This window comes from Piliocolobus tephrosceles, chromosome 17 (genome assembly GCF_002776525.5).
Source record: "Piliocolobus tephrosceles isolate RC106 chromosome 17, ASM277652v3, whole genome shotgun sequence".
Classification (NCBI taxonomy): Eukaryota; Metazoa; Chordata; class Mammalia; order Primates; family Cercopithecidae; genus Piliocolobus; species Piliocolobus tephrosceles.
Window position 1 is genome coordinate 38,025,875 of NC_045450.1, and position 22,591 is coordinate 38,048,465.

The 22,591-nt window shown below is 35.1% G+C and overlaps 1 protein-coding gene across 14 annotated transcripts in view; it reads left to right on the forward strand.

Moving 5' to 3' along the window:
* CHD9 (chromodomain helicase DNA binding protein 9) overlaps positions 1 to 22,591 on the forward strand; it is a 276,890-nt gene that overhangs the window by 205,712 nt on the left and 48,587 nt on the right. For all 14 annotated transcript variants that reach the window (XR_002731229.1, XM_023209924.1, XM_023209920.1 and 11 more), the window contains 5 exons: positions 6,118 to 6,228; positions 10,395 to 10,591; positions 11,039 to 11,238; positions 16,725 to 16,884; positions 17,308 to 17,397. Coding sequence is in view for 13 of the 14 variants with exons in the window: in XM_023209924.1 (XP_023065692.1) it covers positions 6,118 to 6,228; positions 10,395 to 10,591; positions 11,039 to 11,238; positions 16,725 to 16,884; positions 17,308 to 17,397 (758 nt within the window). In the remaining variant the exon portion in view is untranslated. The remainder of the gene's footprint in view (positions 1 to 6,117; positions 6,229 to 10,394; positions 10,592 to 11,038; positions 11,239 to 16,724; positions 16,885 to 17,307; positions 17,398 to 22,591) is intronic.

Sequence of the window (22,591 nt, forward strand, 5' to 3'; positions counted from 1 at the left end):
CTCTCCGCATTCAATCCAGAAGTCTTTCTTTATCTTTATCGGTAATATTGTGGTATAGCAGGAAGTACAGGTGCTGTACCAAAAGTAATGATACCAGCCTTCAAATGGAAACTCGCTTGCGTTCATTTAGCAGACTAATAAATTCTTGTGTCAGGTATTTTGCTAAATGCCAGGTATACTATAATGAAAGGATTATAGTTGCTGGAAAAAAAATACAGTAGGAGATGACTAATTCTGTATGTTCTGAATAAAGAAAACCTTTGCAAAGAAAAGAACATTCAACCTAAGTCTTGAGGGAATTGCGAATTTCATTGTTTTACAAAGAGAAAGAAAAAGCCAGCTAAATGAGTCATATGTTGCTAAACTACAAGGAATATCTCAGGAATGTGACATAGGCATGTATGGATACAAGAGATGAATTACGTGGAGATGAAATGGTGAAGGAGTTAGGGAAGTTGAACCCCAATTGTGAAGGGCTTTATGTCCCATTTTGAGGAATTTGAAATTGATCCTAAGGCAGTTAAGCTTTTCAAGTCCTTCAAGCAGAAATTGGACATAATGCAATCTGGTTTAGAAATTTAACTCTAGCAGCAGCATGGAGAACAAGTTGGAAAGGGGAAAGACTAGAAACAAGATTATTTAAGGGGCTTATGTAGGAAATAATGATGGATGGACCAGGGTCATGGAGACCTACTTGAATCAATAGGAGTTGATGACCAGTTAGAAATTTTTAGAAGGAAGAGTCAGAAATGACTTGAAGACTTTCTCCTTAAGTAGCTAGGAGGGTCATGGTTGTCTTTAAGATAGAGAAGGACATTCATATGGGGAAAACAAAGTGTTGGAGCTGTTGTATTTATTACATTTACAGGATCCAAATGGAGGTGTCTAGGAGAGTTGCCTGGGACACAGATACAGATTTGGAAATTAGTAGAGAATAAATCAGAAAAAAGTAGTTCCTTTTGTTTCCAAAAGGAACATTGCAGAAGTAAAGTATAAGACTGAGAACTAAAACTGGTCATGATTGAGTAGATATACCCCGGCTCTAGTTTTTTTCCTGGGAAATCTTACTTAGTTTTGATTCCTTTGTTCTGTACTCTTTGTACAGAGATATTTTTCCTTGTATCTGAAATCTAATTAATATCAAAAGGTATTGGTCATGGTTATTGTCCTTGTTGATTAGGCCAAACATAAAGATACTGTCCTTAAAGTTGTTGTTGTTTTGTTTTGTTTTTAATTAATGAAGGCATATGCAAAGCATTTAATGAGCACATGTGATTCTTGGCTTCCTCATTTAACATGTTAATGATAATGATCGTGGAGAGTCAGAAAACCAGGGTTTGAATTCTGACTCAATAAGCTGAGTGACCTTGAACAATTAACCTCTTTGAGTCTTACTTTAAAGAGGTCATAATAATCATACTTGCCCTTTCCCACTTTACTATACAGTGCTATCTAACTTTTATTTTACTTAGAGAATTCAAGTATACTCTTAATGCTTTGAGAATTGAGAAATGCTTAAACATTTAAATATCTACTTTGAATCCTCACACCAGAAAGTAACTATCACATTTGAGAGCTGAAAAGGTACCACAATGCTGAGAAGAGTTGAGAGTTTGCTCTAGTTGTTTTATAATTTGTTCATTTACCAAATAATTTGTTCATTCCCATAGTTGTATGGGAATGCTATTTAGATACTGGACATTTGCCAAAATGGAATATGGTGTAAAGTCAGTAGTATTTTACACTTTTTCCTGGGATCCAAAGACTTCAGCTCTGCTCAACTGTTTTCAACAATTTGAAGAAATAACATAATTCCATTCTGTATTTCTTTGCATTATCAAATAGTGTTTAATAAGGAGCTACATATATGGATCACGGTCCTTATGAGACTTAGTACATATCCATCAAATAGAACTCATTATTGATAACTTCATTTTCGAGTGATGATATCCCCTAAAACTTGTTTTGAGAGATTTTTATAAGGGCAGCCAGGTGGGTCCTAGAAACAGAAACATTTTTAGTCTGATTTTTTAAAATTTGATAGAGAACAAAATACTTTGAATTACTTAATTTACGAAGGAATGAAAACCATCTAAACTGTGCTGCAGATGGACTGCTTATTTGTAAGGGCCTTTAGTTGGCACCTTCTGCCTTTCTACCACTGTCTGCCATAGGAAGATGGATTTTGCAATTTAAAAGTCTTCTCTTGCAAATAATACAGAGGTTTAATGGTGGAAGGAATGCATTTTAAGAAGAAAAATTTAGGAGGAACTAGGATATTAGGATTTAACATTTGTAAGGAGTAGCATCTTATTTCAGTAGGTATAATCTCTTGTCACAATCCTTGAGAATCACATAAGTCATCTTGTAAATAGGTTACATGTCAGTTAGCAAAAGTCTGTTGGATTATTTAGAAATTTAAAATTGTTTTATTTGTAAATTAAATTCATCATTTGTCTTATAATGAATGTAAGAAAAGCTATTTAATTCTGAAATTTAATTTCTTCCAGGTACATTTTAAAAATTATCGATAGTTATATGATAGCAGAATAAAAATTATTATATACTGTAGCATATAATTTTTTTTTAGGTAATCAACCAAAAAAGTAACACACTTTAAAACCTGATTGTGTCCTTTCAATTACTTCATGTTTAATGGTTCCTCATGGTTTTTGGTTTTTTGTTGTTGGGTTTTTTTGTTTTTGTTTTTGTTTTTGTTTTTTTTTTTTGAGACAGATCTCACTCTGTCACTCAAGCTGGAGTGCAGTGGTGCAATCAACGATTCACTATAGCTGACTTCCTGGGCTCAAGTGATCCTCTTGCCTCAGACTGCCATGTTGCTGGGACCACAGGCACATGCCACAATGCCCAGTTAATTTTTTGATTATTTAATAGAGATGGGAGTCTACTTTGTTGCCCAGGCTGGTCTCAAACTCCTGAGCTCAAGCAGTCCTCCCACCTTACCCTCCCAAAGTGTTGGGATTATAGGCATGAACCACTATGCCCAGCCTGCTTTTCATATTAAATGTTCTACAGTTCATGTAAAGCAAATACTCATTTACGAGATTGGTTAAATCTCAAGAGGCATGTATCACTGAAACTGTAGAACAGAATAAAACCCTATGAACTTCATTCAGTAAATGTGTTTATAATAATGAAGATATTAAAGTATCATATATCCTCAGTTGTGAGAAATTTGTTCTGAAATAGTTAAGGAATTACTTGCATGTAGTTAGATGTCTCTTCCTCATACTCATTTATACCAGTTTGATGAATCGTTATAACATACTTTATATAGCTGATGATAGCTGTGTTGTTATATCAAACTGGTCTTTGTTCTTTCAAGTTGGATATGAAGGTCAGGACTGGTGGCACATGCCTGTAATTCTAACACTTCGGGAGGCCAAGGCAGGAAGATCACCTGAGGCTGGAAGTTCGAGACCAGCCTAGGCAGCAAAGTGAAACTCCATCTCTACAAAAAATTTAAAAATCAGCCAGGCAATCTGGTGTGAGAGGCTGAGATGGGAGGATTGTTTGAGCCTAAGAGCTAGAGGCTGCAATGAGCCATGATCATACAGCTGCACTCCAGTCTGGGCAACAGAGTGAGATCTTTTCTCTAAAAAAAAAAAAAAAAAAAAAAGCTGAATATGACTTTTTATAATATGTGGTTTCTCATTAAGAGTGTCTCATACTATTTTCTGTTGCCACTGTAACAAATTATCACAAAGCCCACGAGGTTCATGGCTTAAGACAACACAAACTTTTTCATGTCAGAAGTCTAACATGAGTCTTACAGGGATAAAATCAAGGTGTCAGTAGGGCTAGTTCATTCTGGAAGCTTTAGAGGAGGATCTGTTTCTTATCTCTTCCACTTCCTAAGACTGCCTGCATTCCTTGGCTTGTGGCCACAGTACTCCCATCTCTGCTTCTGTCGTGTCATATCCTTTTTCTGTTCTAGAGTCAAATCTCCCACTGTCTCACTCTTGTAAGAACATTTATAATTACATTTAGGGCCTACTTGGATAATACAAGCTATCTCTCTGTTTCAAGGTCCTTAACTTAATCATATCTGCAAAGTCCCTTTTCCATATAAGACAAAACTCACAAGGTTCCAGGGATTAGGATGAGGTATCTTTGGGGACCATTATTCAGTTTATCACATTCATCAGTTCAAAAAAATACAAAATTAGTTTTTCAGTAGTTTTATAATATTAAAGCTATAGTTTAGAGAAAGCAAAAAAAAAAAAGGAATTTAAATTCATTTCATTAAAACATTTGTTCCCATCATTTCTGTTTAATAAATATGCCAGCAAAATGCATATTTTGAAACACAGTATTTAACATTTGCTTTATTTTATATAAGCATCTTAAAAGCCAAACCTCAAAAGAATACTAGTTGGAATGAATGAGTACATTTATTACTTGGTAAGCAATAACATGAACAGAATCTGAAGTTCAGCAAGAGGCATTTAGCCTTTTAATTTTTGGTGTTTTAGACTTTTTTTTTTTTTTTTTTTTTAGACAGATTCTTGTTTTCTCACCAGGCTGGAGTGCAGTGGTGCAATCATGGCCCACTATAGCCTTGACCTCTCAACCTCCTGGGGTCAAGTGACCCACCCACCTCAGCCTCCCAAGTAACTGGGACTACAGGTGTGCACCACCACACCAGGCTAACTTTAAAAGAAATTATTACAGAGATGGAGTCTCACTATGTTGCCCAGGCTGGTCTTGAACTCGTGGGCTCAAGTGATCCTCCTGCCTTGGCCTCCCAAAGTGTTGGGATTTACAGGTGTGAACCACCATGCCTGCCCTGGATGTTTTATAAAGTTTAAGCGACAAATACAGGCAGTATTCAACAGTTATCAACTCATGCTAAACTTGTTTCATCACCACCTCCCATTTTTTCATATTGTTTTGAAGCAAATCCCAGATATCATCACCACCTTTACATGTTTCCATATGTATCATTAAAAATAAAGACTTTTAAAACATAAATACAATACTATTACCACATTTAAAAATAAAATAAAACATAATTCCTTGCTTTTAATTACCTAGTGCTTATACTGACAGTTATCTTGAATGTCAAAAAATGGCTTGTTTGCTTTTAACACTTGTATCTTTTTAATGTGGGATTTTTCTGGGTCTTTTAAATTTTATCAAGACTTTTTTTTAATTAAGATTTTTACCTTTTGTTTGTATCTCTGATAATTGGGCATTATCTTAAAACCATTTACCTCTATTCTCCTTTAAAAATCATTTTATGCGACCATATTCTTCTATTTATTTTTGTAAAAATTGACATGCCTTTTTCAGGCCCTTAACACATTGTGTATCTCCAATGCTTCTTTCACTTTTATAAAGCATTTTGATGACACTTTTTGATGAGGCCTATTTACAATGATTTAAGTTGTAAATAATGGTTATTAGACCACAAGTTACAGAGTTGAAGTGTTATCTTTAAAGTTTCTTCCAACTAAAAGATTTTATAATTTCCACAGTATTTACGAAAATAAATCACTTGTATTTTCTTCTTTTGCTCCTCAATATTTTCTTAAATTTTTACAATAGTTAATGCAGTGTTTCTGTGGTAGAGTTTTTCGTTTTTGTGTGTTTTTGGGAAAAGAGTTTTTAAAATGACAATGATTTATTTTCCTTTATTTCCCATATCCTGTGTATATTTCCTTTAGGAGATATATCTATCTGAAAATGTGATGAAAATAAACTAGAAATAGACCAGAAAATTAACTCTGTAGTGCAGGCAGATTTGGAAATTCTTATTCTCTAACCTAATTTCTTAATGATCTTGTAGTGTTTTTAGAAACCGTACCTCCATTCTATGTAGCCTCCTTACCAGAAAGATTCAATCCTTACTTACCAAAAATATGAGTTAACCAACGGTAATAATTTAATTCTGTTCCTAAACTTCAGCCTGTTTGCATTAAGCCTTTACCTTAAGCAGACACAGTGCTATGTTTCAGACCACTGAATTTGAAACACCCTTTGATGTATGAGTATGTGGGATCCAAATTCTATCCATAGTAAATGTGAGGAGATAATGTTTTAAGTGGACTTTGATAGATTTTTTTCCTCTACAACTGCTGTTATGTATTTCAGGCGAGTTTTGTGGCATCTGGAAACCGGACAGATATTTCTTTAGATGATCCCAACTTCTGGCAAAAATGGGCTAAAAAGGCAGAAATAGATATAGAGGCCATCAGTGGCAGAGTAAGTATTTTTATCCGTCTAAAATAAACTTGCTTTTGGGATACTTTGGCAATAGTATTGTAATATTTTAAGGTGTTCAATTATGCAGTTACTAAAATAAATTTCTGCATATATAAATTGAAGTAGGGTAGCAGAATGAACTGAGTGAGGTACTCCTTCAATTTAATATCTGTTATCTCCCATGATGGGTTATCCTACAGGGAAAGTTTAACTTTTGGATATAATTTGCATTCTTAAAATTATAATATGTTTTAAAAATTTTTTTAATGTCTTCAAATCATGGGTTACATTTATTTTCTCTTTAATGTTTTCTTAGTGTCAGAACCCATTCATGATGATCTAGTAAAATGTAAATAAAAGGAGAAAAAAAGATCAAGAAAGTGGCATTTTTAAAACTGTCTTACGACTTCTCTTGAGCTAAGAAAGGCCAAAATGCTAAAATTGACTTTATGGAACTGATAGTAGTAGCATAACTGCTTATTTACTAAGACACACTTGTCTAATAATTGCATAGAAATCAATGTTTTTGAGTCTTACCAGTTATCAAAATAACAGCTAGATGATTAAAGGAATTTTATATTAAGCACTGATGCATTGGGTCTTTTTTGATAGGTAGCCTTTTAAAATTTAAATCTTTACAATTAGGAGTAGCACCACTACCATCCATAATTATTATTGTTGAATGCGTTTTGGAAATATATGTAATTCTGTGTGAAACAAGTAAACATGAAAAGGTAATTATAAAAATATTATTGGCATATGGCATGTTCATATGCCTAAACAAGTAGTGGGGTCTGTAAAACACTGTAAAAGTTCATAAGTGAGCTTAGTGAATTAACTGGATAGAAGATAAATACGCCATTGAGCCTTCCTAAGTATAAGTACTAACAGAAGTAGAAAAATGTAATGCAATAGGATATCTACTTCACAGTAGAAAAAAAATATATAGAACACTTAAGAATATACCTAAAGAAAGCTGCGTTTGATTTCTGTAAAGTGAAATTTGGTTGGGAGATGTGTCCATTGGGAAAATTTTAAGCATTTTAACAGTTCATTTGTAAACATAGAAATTGTAATGTATGGATGTAATGCAATGCAAATCAGAATGTTAAACAATTTTTTCTTATAACTAGACAAAATAATTTTAAATTTTTATTGGAAGAATATTTAATGCACTCTTAGGAATCTGTCCTACAGCAATAAGCATACATGTACAATGATAATATAGTACAATGATATTCATTGCAACATTTTTTGTTATAGCAAAAATTTAGAAACTAAATTTTCTATATGGGAGCAATGGTATATTCATACTGTCTAGTGCAATAATTGAAAATAATTTAAAAATAATAAGAATGGGCATTCTTATGCACCATCTACTGTGGACTAACAGCTCCAAGACAGAGAGAGAGAGATGCAGAATGATACTTAAAATATGATGTCTATTTGTGATTTTTCAGCAGTATATATTGGTAATTACATCCTGGTGGGTCAGAAAGTAGTAAACAAATATATAAGATAATTTAAGGAGTGAGGAAAATAAAGCAATAAGATGGTAGAGAATGCTGGAGAAGTAGAATTACACTAGGTAAAGTGATCAAGGGAGGTCACTGCAAAAGGATTATCTGCACTGAAACTTGAGTGATGAGAAAGAGCCAATACACTGTAATGTCAGGAAAAGCTTTGAAGCAGAGGGAATGGCAATGAGACACTGGTGGCAATAAGCTTAGTGTATTCTAGAAGCAGAAATACATTATGGCAGAATGTGAAGAGTTAGTGAGCATGGTGGTAATAGGTGAGGTCAGAGACTGAAGACATGGGCCAAATCAACAGAGCTTTGTAGATTATTTTAAGGAGTTAAGGATTTTGTAAATAAACTTATGTAAGCATATAGTCATTTAATACTTGTGCAGTAACATTTTAAAGTTTATACTTTTGTAAATTAAAGACTTTTCTGAGAATGTACAATAAAGACTAAAATTACTGTATGTTAAAGTATCTAAATATATTAATAAAACGGGGCACAGTGGCTCATTCCTGTATAATCCCAGTACTTCAGGAGGCTGAGGCAGGAGGATTGCTTGAAGCTAGGAGTTTGATACCAGCCTAGGCAACATAGCGAGAGACCCTGTTCTCTACAAAAAAAATTTAAAATTAGCTAAGCGTGGTTGTGCATGCCTGTAATCCTAGCTATGAAGGAGCCTGGGGTGTGAGGATGGCTTGACCCCAAGAGTTCGAGGCTGCAGTGAGCTGTGATTGTGCCATTGCATTCCAGCCTGAGTGACATCAAGAACTTGTCTTTTAAAAAAAATTTTTTTAAATAAAATATATTAATATAAAACAATAGTTTAAAAAGTATGGTACTGACAGAAAGATACAAAGCAAAGAATAAGATAACAGAAAAAGATCAAAGTATAAGTTTATGAAATATACAAATAGTGCTAAAGAAAGATGATTTAATAAGTGGTGATTAGGATATTGTATTGGCATTTGGTAGGAGCGTTAATAATCCTATGCTCTGTACCAAGTAAACTCTAATTTGTGATGAAAAGTTTATAAGTGTTTTTTTAATCAAAACATGAAAAATAGAAGTTAGATTTCTTTTCGCAAATATTTGGGTGGGAAAACATTCTAAATTCGAAATTACAAAGGAAGTGATTGGTATATGTATACAAGACAGAATTATGTAATGGAAAAATGAAAGTGCAGTCAGACTGGTGACACTATTTGTAGCAGACATGTATATGAAAGTTAATGTTTCTATTATATAAAAGCTAATATAAGTTGATCGAAAATGTATCAAATCTCAAAAGATTTGGGGAAAAAGACATTTGAAAATTAAGAAAAAAATACAATTAGTTGTTTTTTGCTTTTTTAAGGAAACTGGGAAGGGAAAAAAGAGGAAAAGGGACAACTCTTTCTTATGGAAGAATGCCATTTAGTAAATGTAGAAGGAATGCAGGAAATGAAAAATCACAATGAATCAACTATAGTAATAATTGAAGCATATAAGATCCATCAGTGAATTCTAAAATTAGTGGGTAAAAGTTTGAGACCCAAGATATGTATGTGTCTTCAAAGTTTATCTTCCAAAATACTTATTAATTCCAAAAGGAAAACTAGTAACTTCACAGTGGAGAAACTTGGCAAAAGTTAACATCACCTATCATAGGACATCATCTGCCCCTTTAAATATAATGTACTCCATACATATTATGGCATACCAGGACCTTTATGATCTGGTCCTTGCCTTCTCTCCTACCATTTTTCCTCTTGTGCTCTAGGACATAAGCATTTCCTGAACATCTGATGCCATTTCAGGTCCCTTGCTCTTTCCTCTGCTTGTAATGCTGTCTCTTCCCTGACTGCCTGGCAAACTACTTTTAATTCTTTAGTAAGTCTTTCTAGTATCACTACTTTGTGACATTTTCTGTGACTGTGATACCTCTTGTATCATAAAAAATTTCATCCCGGATAGCATTTATTTAGTGACACATTTGTCTGTGTAACTAAAACTTTGGATTCCTTATGAGTAGAAACTGTCTTACTCATCGTTATACCACAGCCCATAACATAGTGCCTAGCTTAGAGAAGTTTCTCAATAAAAATAAAAAGTATGTTAACTTAAATTGTTTTGAATGAATTAAACTGAATTGAACATACTGAGGATGATGCAATTAACTGCCTTGTGTTTTGTGTATTATTTTAAGTCTTTTGGAAAGCACTGTAAAATATTCATAACCTTTGACCAGGATTTCCATTTCTGGATACTTCCCTTCTTTTGAATTTGTCTTTAGAATAAACTTTGGCATTATTTTATTTTTAAATTAAGAACAATCTAAATTATGAATTAGGTAAAGAAAAATTATAAGGCATAAATTCAGTTTAAAATATTTTTATGATTACAATGCTGTTATATTAATATGCGAAATATCAAGTTCTTTTTATCCTATGACTATAATGTCATAAAATTTTACATGTGTGGTAGCAAGAATTCTAAAGGAATGTAAGAAATTCTAAGTTGACTGAATAGGTTGGTGAAATTGTTAGTAATTTCTTTTTGTCTGTGTTTCTGTAATTATTGTTTGTACAAGGTGAAAATGTAAAACACTGTTATAAGCAAAATCATAAAAATACCTTCAAGTAATAGCTGTTCTGTTTTACAGAACAGCTTGGTTATTGACACTCCAAGAATTAGGAAACAAACAAGACCTTTTAGTGCCACAAAAGATGAATTGGCTGAATTATCTGAAGCTGAAAGTGAAGGAGATGAAAAGCCCAAACTCCGGAGACCCTGTGACCGTTCCAATGGCTATGGGAGAACCGAATGCTTTAGAGTTGAGAAAAACCTGCTAGTTTATGGGTAAAACATTGTTTTTAATGTTTGCTCTAAGTAGTCTGGTATGTAATGTTACAGAAAATATATACTGGTTTTGAGTATATTTTTTATCTTCTTAGAATCATTAAAATTTACTTTTAAAGTACACTTTCTATTTTTAACATATATGTAATAGCAGAATGATGAAATTATCCTTAAGTATTTAAATTGTCAAAGTATCACTAAAGTCAAACTTCTTGTTCTTAAATTTGTACATCCCGTAATATGAATTAGATGTTACCCATTATTGAATAAAATATACTAGAAATTACTGTACCATTCCTCTACATTCTATGCATGGGTAGGGAAGACTTAATTAGCAAAAATGACAATTTTTTTTTTTTTTTTAGTTTTTCATGTCTTTTATCTATGAGTTACATTTTTCTCTAGAACTTCACTCAATATCAATGTAACTATACCCTTTTTAACCAGGTGGGGCCGATGGAGAGAGATTCTATCTCATGGCCGTTTCAAAAGGCAGCTAAATGAACACGATGTAGAGATTATTTGCCGAGCCCTCTTAGCATATTGCCTTGTTCACTACCGAGGAGATGAGAAGATTAAAGGTTTCATATGGGATCTCATTACTCCAACTGAAGATGGACAGACACGAGAGCTACAGAATCATCTAGGTAAGAACATTGTTTCATTTGCTTTTAAAATTTATTTTTAGTTATATAAGTAATACTTAACATATTCTCCTATAAAGTATAGAAGCATTACAAATAATATTAAGGAACCTTAACTTTCACTCCCAATTCAAGTTCCAGCTTCAGAAAATGCCAATGTTACCAGTTTGGTGGATTTTACATTTTGTTATCAAATACATATCTGTTTCGAATTGATGACCCAACTAAATGTCTTAGAGGTCTTTCCATCTATGCTCATATAGATCTATCTGATTTTTTAAGTTCTGCTTAGTGTTCCGTAGTATGGATATTGCATAATTTATTTAATATCTCCTTTAATGATGGTTATTTAGGTAGTTTCAATTTTAGACAATTAAAAAACAAGTTTCAGAGAAGATCCATGTACCCTCCTCCTTGTGCATGAAAATAAATCTTTCACTAAAGTAGATATCAAAAATGGAATTATTAAAGTATAGCTTATATACATCTCTGTTACCTAAAATGTGGTCTCTGGGTCAACAGCATCAGCATCTTCTGGAAACTTCTTAGAAATGCAGAATCTTAGGCCTCAGATTTATTGAATAAGAATCTGCATTTTAACAAGATCCATAGGAATTAGTGTACATATTAAAGTTTGAGAAACATTGATATGCATTTTAAATTTTCATAATTCTTTTAAATTTTTGTTTATTATTTGAGACAGGGTTTTGCTGTGTCCCCCAGGCTAGAGTGATGCAAACGTGGCTCAATGCAGCCTCGACCTTCTGGGCTCAAGCCATCCTTCTGCCTCAACCTCTTGAGTAGCTGGGACCACAGGCATGTAGCACCACACCTGGCTTTTAAAAAATTTTTTATATTGTAGAGTCAGGTACTGGTATGTATTCTGGTATATATATATTCAAGACCTGATATATATATTCAAGACCAGGCTGGTCTTGAACTCCTGGGCTCAAGTAATCCTTCCGCCTCAGCCACCCGAAGTGCTGGGATCATAGACGTGAGCCACCATGCCTGGCTTAAATTTTTATTATACTTTAATTTGCTGTCCAAAATGGTTATGCCAATTTACAGTCCTATCAGAGGTATATGCTAGTACTTTTTTCTCCTCAGCCTTGCTAACAGAACATTCTTTTTTGCATAAAATAATTATTTTACAGCATAAAATTTTCAGTAAAAAATAAAAAGAATTACTATACCCTTAAATTTGTTACAGTGTTATTCTATTTAATCAAAAAATATCTATTGAATGCCTGGTGTGTGTCTTGTGCAAGGTGTTGAAAAGATAAGAAGAAACAAGATAGACAAGATCCCTGAGCTCATGAACCTTACCTTCTAACCAGGTAGACATAGTAAGAATGTACATTAGTTACAGATTGTGGTAATTACTGTGAAGTAAATAAACTATTGAGATGGAAAACAACATAAAGCACCCATTTTAGATAGGGTGGTCAGTGTAGGCCTATTTTAATAGGAGACGATGAATTTAATTAATGTGAAGACCTGAGGTAGATAGAAGAATCACACAAATATAATTTCACTCTTTCTTGAAACTCCAGTAGAAAAAAGTAAGGCACTAAGCTTAGTAAATTCTACAGAACAAAAGACTTGGATTCCTCAATAAATAAATTATCAGATTAGGAGTGAATAGAGAGGTATCTACCCCGGTGATTCTCAGCCAAAGATGATTTTCTGCCCCAATCCCACCCCTACCACAGGCTGTCACAACCTTGAGCGTGTTACTGGCATCTAGTGGATAGAGGCCTGGAGTTCACAGATAGCACCCCGCCCCCCACAATGAAGAACTATCCTGCTCAAAATATTGTAGTGCCAAGAATGAAACCCTGCTATAACCTAAAAGAGATTGAAAAGTTATCAACCAGTTGCAGTGTGGGGTCTGGGGACTTTATTTTTATTTTTATGTTTTGGGACAGGGTCTCCTTCTGTGGCCCAAGCTGGAGTGTTGTGGCATGAACGCGGCTCACTGCAGCCTCAACTTCCTGGGCTCAAGCGATCCTCCTCCCCTGTAGCTGGGAGTACAGGTGTGTACCATCACACCTGGCTAATTTTTTTTTTTTTGTAAGAGATGGAGTCTCACTTTGTTGCCCAAGCGTGTCTCAAATTCCTGGGCTCAAGTGATCTTCCTGCCTCAGCATCCTAAAGTGCTGTGGGGGTTTTATTTAGATCCTGATTGAAACAACCCAGAGTAAATGTTTTATTATCTTTATTAACTAATTAGACTTTAGAATACCGAATATTAAGAAGCTATTATTGCATTCCTTAGGGCTGATAATAGTATTGTATTATTTTAATGGAGGGTTTATCACTAAACAGATACCTCTGTTAAATTTAGATATCACTAAATATCTTTTAGATATTGCTAAAAGATACCTTTGATATTTATGAATGAATTTATTGATTTCTTACATTTACTTCAAAATAATATGAAAGATTGGGGGTGAACAGAATTGGCCATGAGTTGATAATTATTGAAGGTGGATAATGGGACTGTTGTATATACTTGTATTCTATAATTTTAAAATAAGCATAAACTCTCAATGGATAGAGAATGGGAGAGTAAACAGCAACAAGATTTTGGAAGCTGGAGGCAAATATATTAGTGGTAACTGATTTAACCAACCTGAGAGAGCTGAATCTTAGGTCAGCAGCGGGAAAGGCAAACTGCTTTGCTTTACAGATTTCCCAAATGTCTTAGGAATTTGTGACATCAGGAACCTCCGGAAGTGGGTGTGAAAGGATATAGAGGCTTTCATTCAAAGCGGTTTTAAAAGGGCCCTAAATACCTTCTTCAGTTCCATGTATGTAGCCAGGATGAAAATGGACTCAAATTTTTTTTTCTGGAAAGAGTAAAATAGAAGTCTGGGTTGCACTGGTAGTTGAGTTGTGGAGCTGCTAAATAGGGATTAAATAACTGTGTGCATACTGGTTGATTCATTGCTCAAGGAATAAAACTAAAAGGCTTGCCCCAAACCTAAAGATAATGACAGGAAAAAAAAAAAAAAAACATAGCCAGTTACCCTTCAGTGAGCCCACAATCACTATGCTCCATCCCTTCAGTCTCCCTATCACCTTTTTTATTTGTCACGCTTAAATAAGAGCAAACACAGCCAAGGATTATCAGGCATCTCAGGAAAGTCTCCAACATGAAAGAGAGAGCCAAAAAACCATTGGCTGGGCACGGTGGCTCACCCCTGTAATCCCAGCACTTTGGGAGGCTGAGGTGGCCAGATCACTTGAGGTCAAGAGTTCAAGACGAGCCTGGCTAAAATGGTGAAACCCCGTCTCTACTAAAAATACAAAAAGTAGCCAGCCATGGTGACACGTGCCTGTAATCCCAGCTACTTGGGATGCTGAGGTGTGAGAATCGCTTGAACTCAGGAGGCAGAGCTTGCAGTGAGCCGAGATCATGCTACCGCACTCCAGCCTGGGTGACAGAGCGAGACTCTGTCTCAAAAAAAAAAAAAAAAGAAAAAGAAAAAAAAAAAATTAAAATGAACTTTAAGGAAACAAGGATCGCAAAAAGGAGGACACCTTTTCTTTAACTATCATTAATATCTTCAAAGATACTTCAAATATACCATGACTTCGAAAGAATAAGGTGCTGTAAAAACAGTGAAAGCAGAAGCCTATAAATTGTAACAACATATAATGAAATGAAAAAGTAAAAAGAAGATTGAATGATGAATCTAGGAAAATCTTGTTAGGAAGAAAATTGGAAATACAGAATATCTACAGATTTCATTAGGAAAATTCAAGCATGTGTATTTTTAAGTATGTACTGTTTTCAAACCAACAAGGGAAGAGAAGATTGGAATACAGAACTATTTATCATTCCAGCAAAACACAGAAAGAAGGAAAGTATGATAAACAATAAAATTGTAAAAATAAATATATAAACATATGTATGCAGCCTATGGATATTTTCACCTGTTAAAAGAGGAAAATTGTTAGATGGCGGGAAATAAACATTTTTGTACTTTAAAGAGATATTATTAAACACCAAACAAGCTTAAAAGTTTATTTAGTAAAAACTATACCATGCAAATACTGAACCGTACAAAATGTTGTAGTACCATTAACATAGAACAAAGTGAATTTAAGATGGAAGGTATCAATTGGAATTAAAAAAAAAAGGGACACTACCTAATAATCAAAAAGAATCCATAGAAGAAACTATAACAAGTATGAACTTATATACATCTAAAATAGTCTCAAAAGATAAAGGCAAAAAAAAAAAAAAAGAACCTCTGCCAAAATTATAAGGAAAAGTGGACAAATCCATATAGTGCTTCTATGTACCATTGTAGTAGAGTACCACCTGGTATAAAATGGCAAGGAAAAGGTAAATGAGATACAAGAATTGCAGGAGGAGTCAAAACTGCATTATTAATAATTGTGAAAAATTACAAACAAAACAGCTCAAATATGGAAGATTAATAAATATGAGGTGGTATAGTTATGTAATAAATTATTATACAGAAACAAAAATAGATGAATTAGAGCCTTATGAGTCAACCAGGATGAAGCTTTTAAAAGTTCAGAGTAATAAATAAGGTGTGCAGGCTTATATTTATAATATTATATCTGAAAACTTAAATACTAAATACTTATCCAAGATGGGTAATAATAGTATAAACATGCATGGAATGTAAAAACAAATTCAGGGTAGTGGTAATCTCTGGGAAGGAATGAGTGAATTTGATAGGAGAGGACTACATAGGGACTTCAAGTATGTATTACTTCCTTTAATAAAAAACTAAGTGTCTGTGACCAGCCTGGCCAACATGAAAGTTAGCCAGGCGTGGTGCCGCGTGCCTATAATCCCAGCTACTCGGGAGGCTGAGGCAGGAGAATCACTTGAACCCAGGAGGCAGAGGTTGCAGTGAGCCAAGATCACACGGCTACACTCCAGCCTGAGCAACAGAGACTCTGTCTCAAAAAATTAAATAAATAAATAAACTAAGTAAACATGGAATATGTGAACATGAAGAGAATGGCAGTACTTTTTTGTAGTTTTTAAATATTTCACAACAAATAACTCAAAGAGCTAAAATGAGTTTAGCTGTCTTGAACAGGATGGCTAACCTAATCTATCTAAATCATTTTTGAAAAGCAAGAGTGGAGGGCAAAACATATCTTTTAGTATCTAGGAAAGCAAAAGTAAAGCAGAGGGCATAGGCTTGATCTTTTGGGTTTTACATTTGTAAAAAAAATCTGTTTTGGAACAAAAAGGAAATCAGAATAATTAATATGAGACGTAGAATTGTTAGTTACTTGGGGGAAATATGTTTTAATATGTATAAAACCATCATCTTGATTTGTGATTGGGTCAGTATTGTCACTAGTATTTTAAAGTTCTCTGAAAAGACCTCAGAAAATCTCCAGAAATTTCTTGCATTGAAACAATCTTTCAAATTGCAAATTTTTATAGAAATTATTCCTAATTTTACATGTCCTTCTTATTTTAACAGGCCTATCAGCTCCTGTACCCAGGGGTCGAAAAGGGAAGAAAGTAAAAACTCAAACAAGCTCATTTGATATACAAAAAGCAGAATGGCTTCGAAAATATAATCCCGAGCAGCTGCTTCAAGATGAAGGCTACAAAAAACATATAAAACACCACTGTAATAAGTAGGTAGTAGGGTATTTTAAACACAACTCTTTAAATGTTTACTGTTCTGAATTTATTAAGCATGCTGATTTTGAGTACAGCGACATCATGGTCTAGGGCCAATCTTAATCTTAATTTTACAAGGTATCCTTCAAGCAAATCATGATACCTCTTGTGTCATTGTTCTCACCAACAGATAAATAAAACTGGCCTCCAAATGAGCTCATTATATCTTACTTGGATATGAAATAATGATGATTATGAAGATTTTGGAGAAGTTCTTTATATATATGGTAGTAATAAGATTCATTTAATCAGAAGTAATTATTATTTCATTATTTTAAAATCTGTACACAAATTCCTTCCTAATTTTAACCCCATGGCCAAATATTTTAAACGATTAATATCTTTATGCCTTTTGATTCATTTTCCCTTGTTTTTAGGGTTTTGCTTCGTGTGAGAATGCTGTATTATCTAAAGCAAGAAGTTATTGGAAGTGAGTGTCAGAAAGTATTTGATGGAGTTGATGCAAGGTAAGTTAAACAATTTTTATTATTTTTGTTTGCTTGTTGTCTTGCCCAGGCAGCTTCAAGCTCCTGGGTTCAAGCGATCCTCCTGCCTCAGCCTCCTGAGTAGCTGGCACTATAGGCACACCACCACACCTTGCTTAAATGATATATTTCTTTTATTTATTCATTTTTTTTGAGACAGAGTTTCACTCTTGTTGCCCAGGCTGGAGTACATTGGCACAATCTCAGCTCACTGCAACCTCCGCCTCCCGGGTTTAAGCAATTCTCCTGCCTCAACCACCCAAGTAGCTGGGATTACAGGCATGCTTCACCACGCCCGGCTAATTTTTTGTATTTTTAGTAGAGGCGGGGTTTCACCATCTTGGCCAGGCTGGTTTCGAACTCCTGACCTCAGGTGATCCACCCGCCTTGGCCCCACAAAGTGCTGGGATTACAGGCGTGAGCCACCTATTTTTATTTTTCAATAACATGATGAGGCAAAAATTATATGACCAGAATATTGGTTATTAGGCGGGTCCTTAGTCTGTGAAGTTTGTAAGGTGGAAAATCCGTGAAACTTAGGGAATTAACCCTTGCCGATTTGTTACCTTTCTTTTATTGCTCTCATCTTGGCCGTCACTAGAAGTCACAACGTTACAATAGTAGTAGTAATATTAAGAATGCTATCTAACCTAGATGCCATTAAAGCAGACACGGATTTTTTATTTATTTGTTTGTTCATTTATTAATTTTGAGTCAGAGTCTCACTCTGTCACTCAGTCTGGAGTGCAGTGGCATGATATGGACTCGCTGCAACCTCCACCTCCCAGGTGCAAGCGATTCTTGTGCCTCAGCCCCCTGAGTAGCTGGGATTACAGGTGCCATCACACCTAGCTAATTTTTGTATTTTTAGTAGAGACGAGGTTTCACCATGTTGGCTAAGCTGGTCTCGAACTCCTAACCTCAGGTAATCCACCTGCCTCAGCCTCCCAAAGTGCTGGGATTACAGTTGTGAGCACCACACCCAGCCCCAGACACAGACACTGATTTAATGACCAATTCATTCATTCCAACAGAAGTACTTTTTGAGTACTCACTAAGCACCAGGCACTGTGAAGCACTAGGAATAGAAAGACAAAACACAGTCTTGATCCCTAAGGAGTTTATGGTGTCAGTGAGGAGGAAATAGATAAAACTATACTGCAATGTAATAAATGCTTTTGTGTATGTATAGAATACCAGGGAGGTGCTACTAGAATTTTCTATTTCTAGTTTCATCTTGCCTCTTAATACTACAAGTACCTTTCCCAATTTTCTTCTCCATTCTCTGTAAGCATCTGATTTATATAGCTCACTCTGCATAAACCTATTACTCAACCCCCCATTCTCAGCAAATGATATTCCCCCAGCTTTGTAGAGAAATGTAAGCAAGCCATAAAACAGAAATTCCCTCAGCTTCCTGCCACCAAATCTAAAATTTAATTTTTCTGTACTCAGTCTTCTTCCCTGTTATTACAATTAAAGAAGTTTTATGGTGACTGACTTCTATATCCAACTATGATGCATTCAACACCCTGGTTTCTCATTTCCTTGACCTTTATCTACAGTTACCTCTTGTTCTCCCCACTACAGCTGCATAGTCACCTGGTCATTCACTTGATCTTGCTATCACCAGTAACAGCACTTATTTAATCAGAATTTTGACAGTGATATCCTTCTTTCTAACTCAATTAACTTGGGTACTTCTCATTATAATTCTCTAATCTCATCAGGATGTCCCCACATCTTACCACTTACTCACTAGCCATCACCACTTTCATGCCCCTCCTTTCCTCATTATTCAACATAAATTCTATAGTCTAGCACTCTACTTGCTAACTAAAATCCTTATCTATCTCCTTTCACCTGCCTTTCCTTCTGTTCTAGATATCTGTTACAACCTCACCTCAGGTTAATCCCAGCTAGCCATTTACTTCTTGCCTGCACCTAAGTAGCTGAACATTTGTGGAGAAAATCAAGCAAGCCATGCTGAATGACTTCAAATTTGTGAGCATAGATCCCATTTCAAAAGAGATTAAACATCTACTGTTTAAATGTTGTGGCTAGTCAATTCATATTCCTACTCTTTAAGAGAACCATTTTGTACCTCTCTTCTCAAACCATCTTTCCACGCTGCAACTACCACCTTCCAATAATGACCTTGCTACATATTTCATGGAAAAAAGTAGACACAATCAGATGAGAGCTACCTTCAGTTTTACTTGCATATACGTCCACCTATTCCTTCAAGATACAGTAGAAATGTCCCTTCTCCTAAGGCAAACCTTGTGCAGCATGGAACTCGTTTCTCTTAACTTTGGAGGACTTTACTCTTACCTTTCTGGGACTTTACCTTTCTTTCTTGGATCTTTTTTTCTATCTCTTTACTACATCATTCTTTTGGCATACATGTATGCCTTAATATCAGTCACTTAAAGAAAGGAGAAAAACCTCTCTCAATATACGTTCTCAGACTCCATTTCCCTAATCCTCTTCACAACAAACTCCTTTAAAAAGTTGCCTGTATTTATTAGCAAGATTAACCAAGAAAAGAAGAGAGAAAATCCAAATCAGCTCAATTAGAAACGAAACAGGAGATATTACAACTGACACCATGGAAATACAAAAGATCATTCAAGGCTACTACGAATACCTTTATGTACGTAAACTAGAAAACCTAAAGGAGATGGATGAATTTTTGGAAAGATACTACCATCCTAGCTTAAATCGGGAAGAGTTAGATACCCTAAACAAAGAACAAGCAGCGAGATTGAAACGGTAATAAAAAAAATTACCAACAAAAAAAAAAAGCCCAGGACCAGATGGATTAACAGCTGAATTCTACCAGACATTCAAAGAAGAATTGGTACCAATCCTTTGACACTCTTCCACAAGACAGAGAATCCTCCCTAAATCATACTATGAAGCCAGTATCACCCTGATACCAAAAGCAGGAAAGGACACAACCAAAAAAGAAAACTATAGAGCAATATCCTTGATGAACATAGATGCAAAAATCCTTAACAGAATACTAGCTAACTGAATCCAGCAACATATCAAAAAAAGGTAATCCACCATGATCAAGTGGGTTACATACCACAGATGGTTTAACATATGCAGGTCAATAAATGTGATAAACCACATAAGCAGAATTAAAAACAAAAATCACGGCTGGACGCGGTGGCTCAAGCCTGTAATCCCAGCACTTTGGGAGGTCGAGATGGGCGGATCACGAGGTCAGGAGATCGAGACCATCCTGGCTAACACGGTGAAACCCCGTCTCTACTAAAAAAATACAAAAATCTAGCCGGGCGAGGTGGCGGGTGCCTGTAGTCCCAGCTACTCAGGAGGCTGAGGCAGGAGAATGGCGGGAACCCGGGAGGCGGAGCTTGCAGTGAGCTGAGATCCGGCCACTGCCCTCCAGCCTGGGTGATAGAGCGAGACTCCGTCTCAACAAAAAAAATAAAAATAAAAATAAAAAAATCACATGATCGTTTCAGTAAACACAAAGCATTTGACAAAATCCAGCATCCTTTTATGATTAAAACTCTCAGCAAAATCAGCATACAAGAGACATACCTGAATGTAATAAAAGCAATCTATAACAAACATACAGCCAACAATAATACTGGATTGGAGAAAAGTTGAAAATACTCCCTCTGAGAACTGAAACTAGAAAAGGATGCCCACTCTCACCACTTCTGATCAACATAGTACTGGAAGTCCTTGCCAGAACAATCAGACAAGAGAAAGAAAGGGCATTCAAATGGGTAAAGAGCACGTCAGACTGTTGCTGTTTGCTGATGATATGATTGTATACCTAGAAAACCCTAAAGACTCCTCCAAAAAGCTCCTAGAACTGATAAAAGAATTCAGCAAAGTTTCAGGATACAAAATTAACGTACATAAATCAGTAGCTCTCCTGTACACCAGTAGCGACCAAGCTGAGAATTGAATCAAGAACTCCTTTTACAATAGCTGGAAAAAAAAAAAAAAGAAGAAGAACAATAAAAGGTACTTAAGAATATACCTAACCAAGGACGTGAAAGCTCTCTACAAGGAAAATTACAAAACACTCCTGAAAGAAATCATAGATGACACAAATAAATGGAAACACATCCAGTGCTTATGGGTAGGTGGAATCAATATTATGAAAATGGCCATACTGCCAAAAGCAATCTACAAATTCAATGCAATTCCTATCAAAATACCACCATCATTCTTCACAGAACTAGAAAAAAACAGTCATAAAATTCATATGAAACGAAGAAAGAGCCTGCATAGACAAAGCAAGACTAAGCCAAAGAACAAATCAGGAGGTATCACATTACCTGATATCAAGCTATACTATCAGGCCATAGTCGTCAAAACAGCATAGTACTGGTATAAAAATAGGCACACAGACCAATGGAACAGAATAGAGAACCAAGATATAAAGCCAAACACTTGACAGCCAACTGATCTTCAACAAAGCAAACAAAAACATAAAGTGGGGAAAGGACACCCTATTCAACAAATGGTGCTGGGATAATTAGCAAGCCACGTGTAGGAGAATGAAACTGGATCCTCTTCTCTCAGCTTATACAAAAATCAACTCATGGACTTAAATCCAAGACCTGAAACTATAAAAATTATAGAAGATAACATTGGAAAAACCCTTCTAGACATTGGCTTAGGCAAGGATATAATGACTAAGGACCCAAAACCAATTGCAGTAAAAACAAAGATAAATAGCTGGGACTCAATTAAACTAAGGAGCTTTTGCATGGCAAAAGGAACAGTCAGCAGAGTAAACAGACAACCCACAGAGTGGGAGAAAATCTTCACAATCTATATATCTGACAAAGGACTAATATCCTGAATCTACACAACAAATTCAAATTAGAAAAAAAATTTCCATCAAAAAGTGGGCTAAGGACATGAATAGACAATTCTCGAAAGAACATATACAAATAAATGGTCAGCAAACATAGGAAAAAATGCTCAATATCACTAATGATCAGGGAAATGTCAATCAAAACCACAATGCGATACTGCCTTACTCCTGCAAGAATGGTCATAATCAAAAAAATCAACAGAAATAGATGTTGGTATGGATGTAGTGAACAAAACACTTCCACACTTCTGGTGGGAATATAAGCTAGTACAACCACCATAGAAAACGGTGTGGAGATTCCTT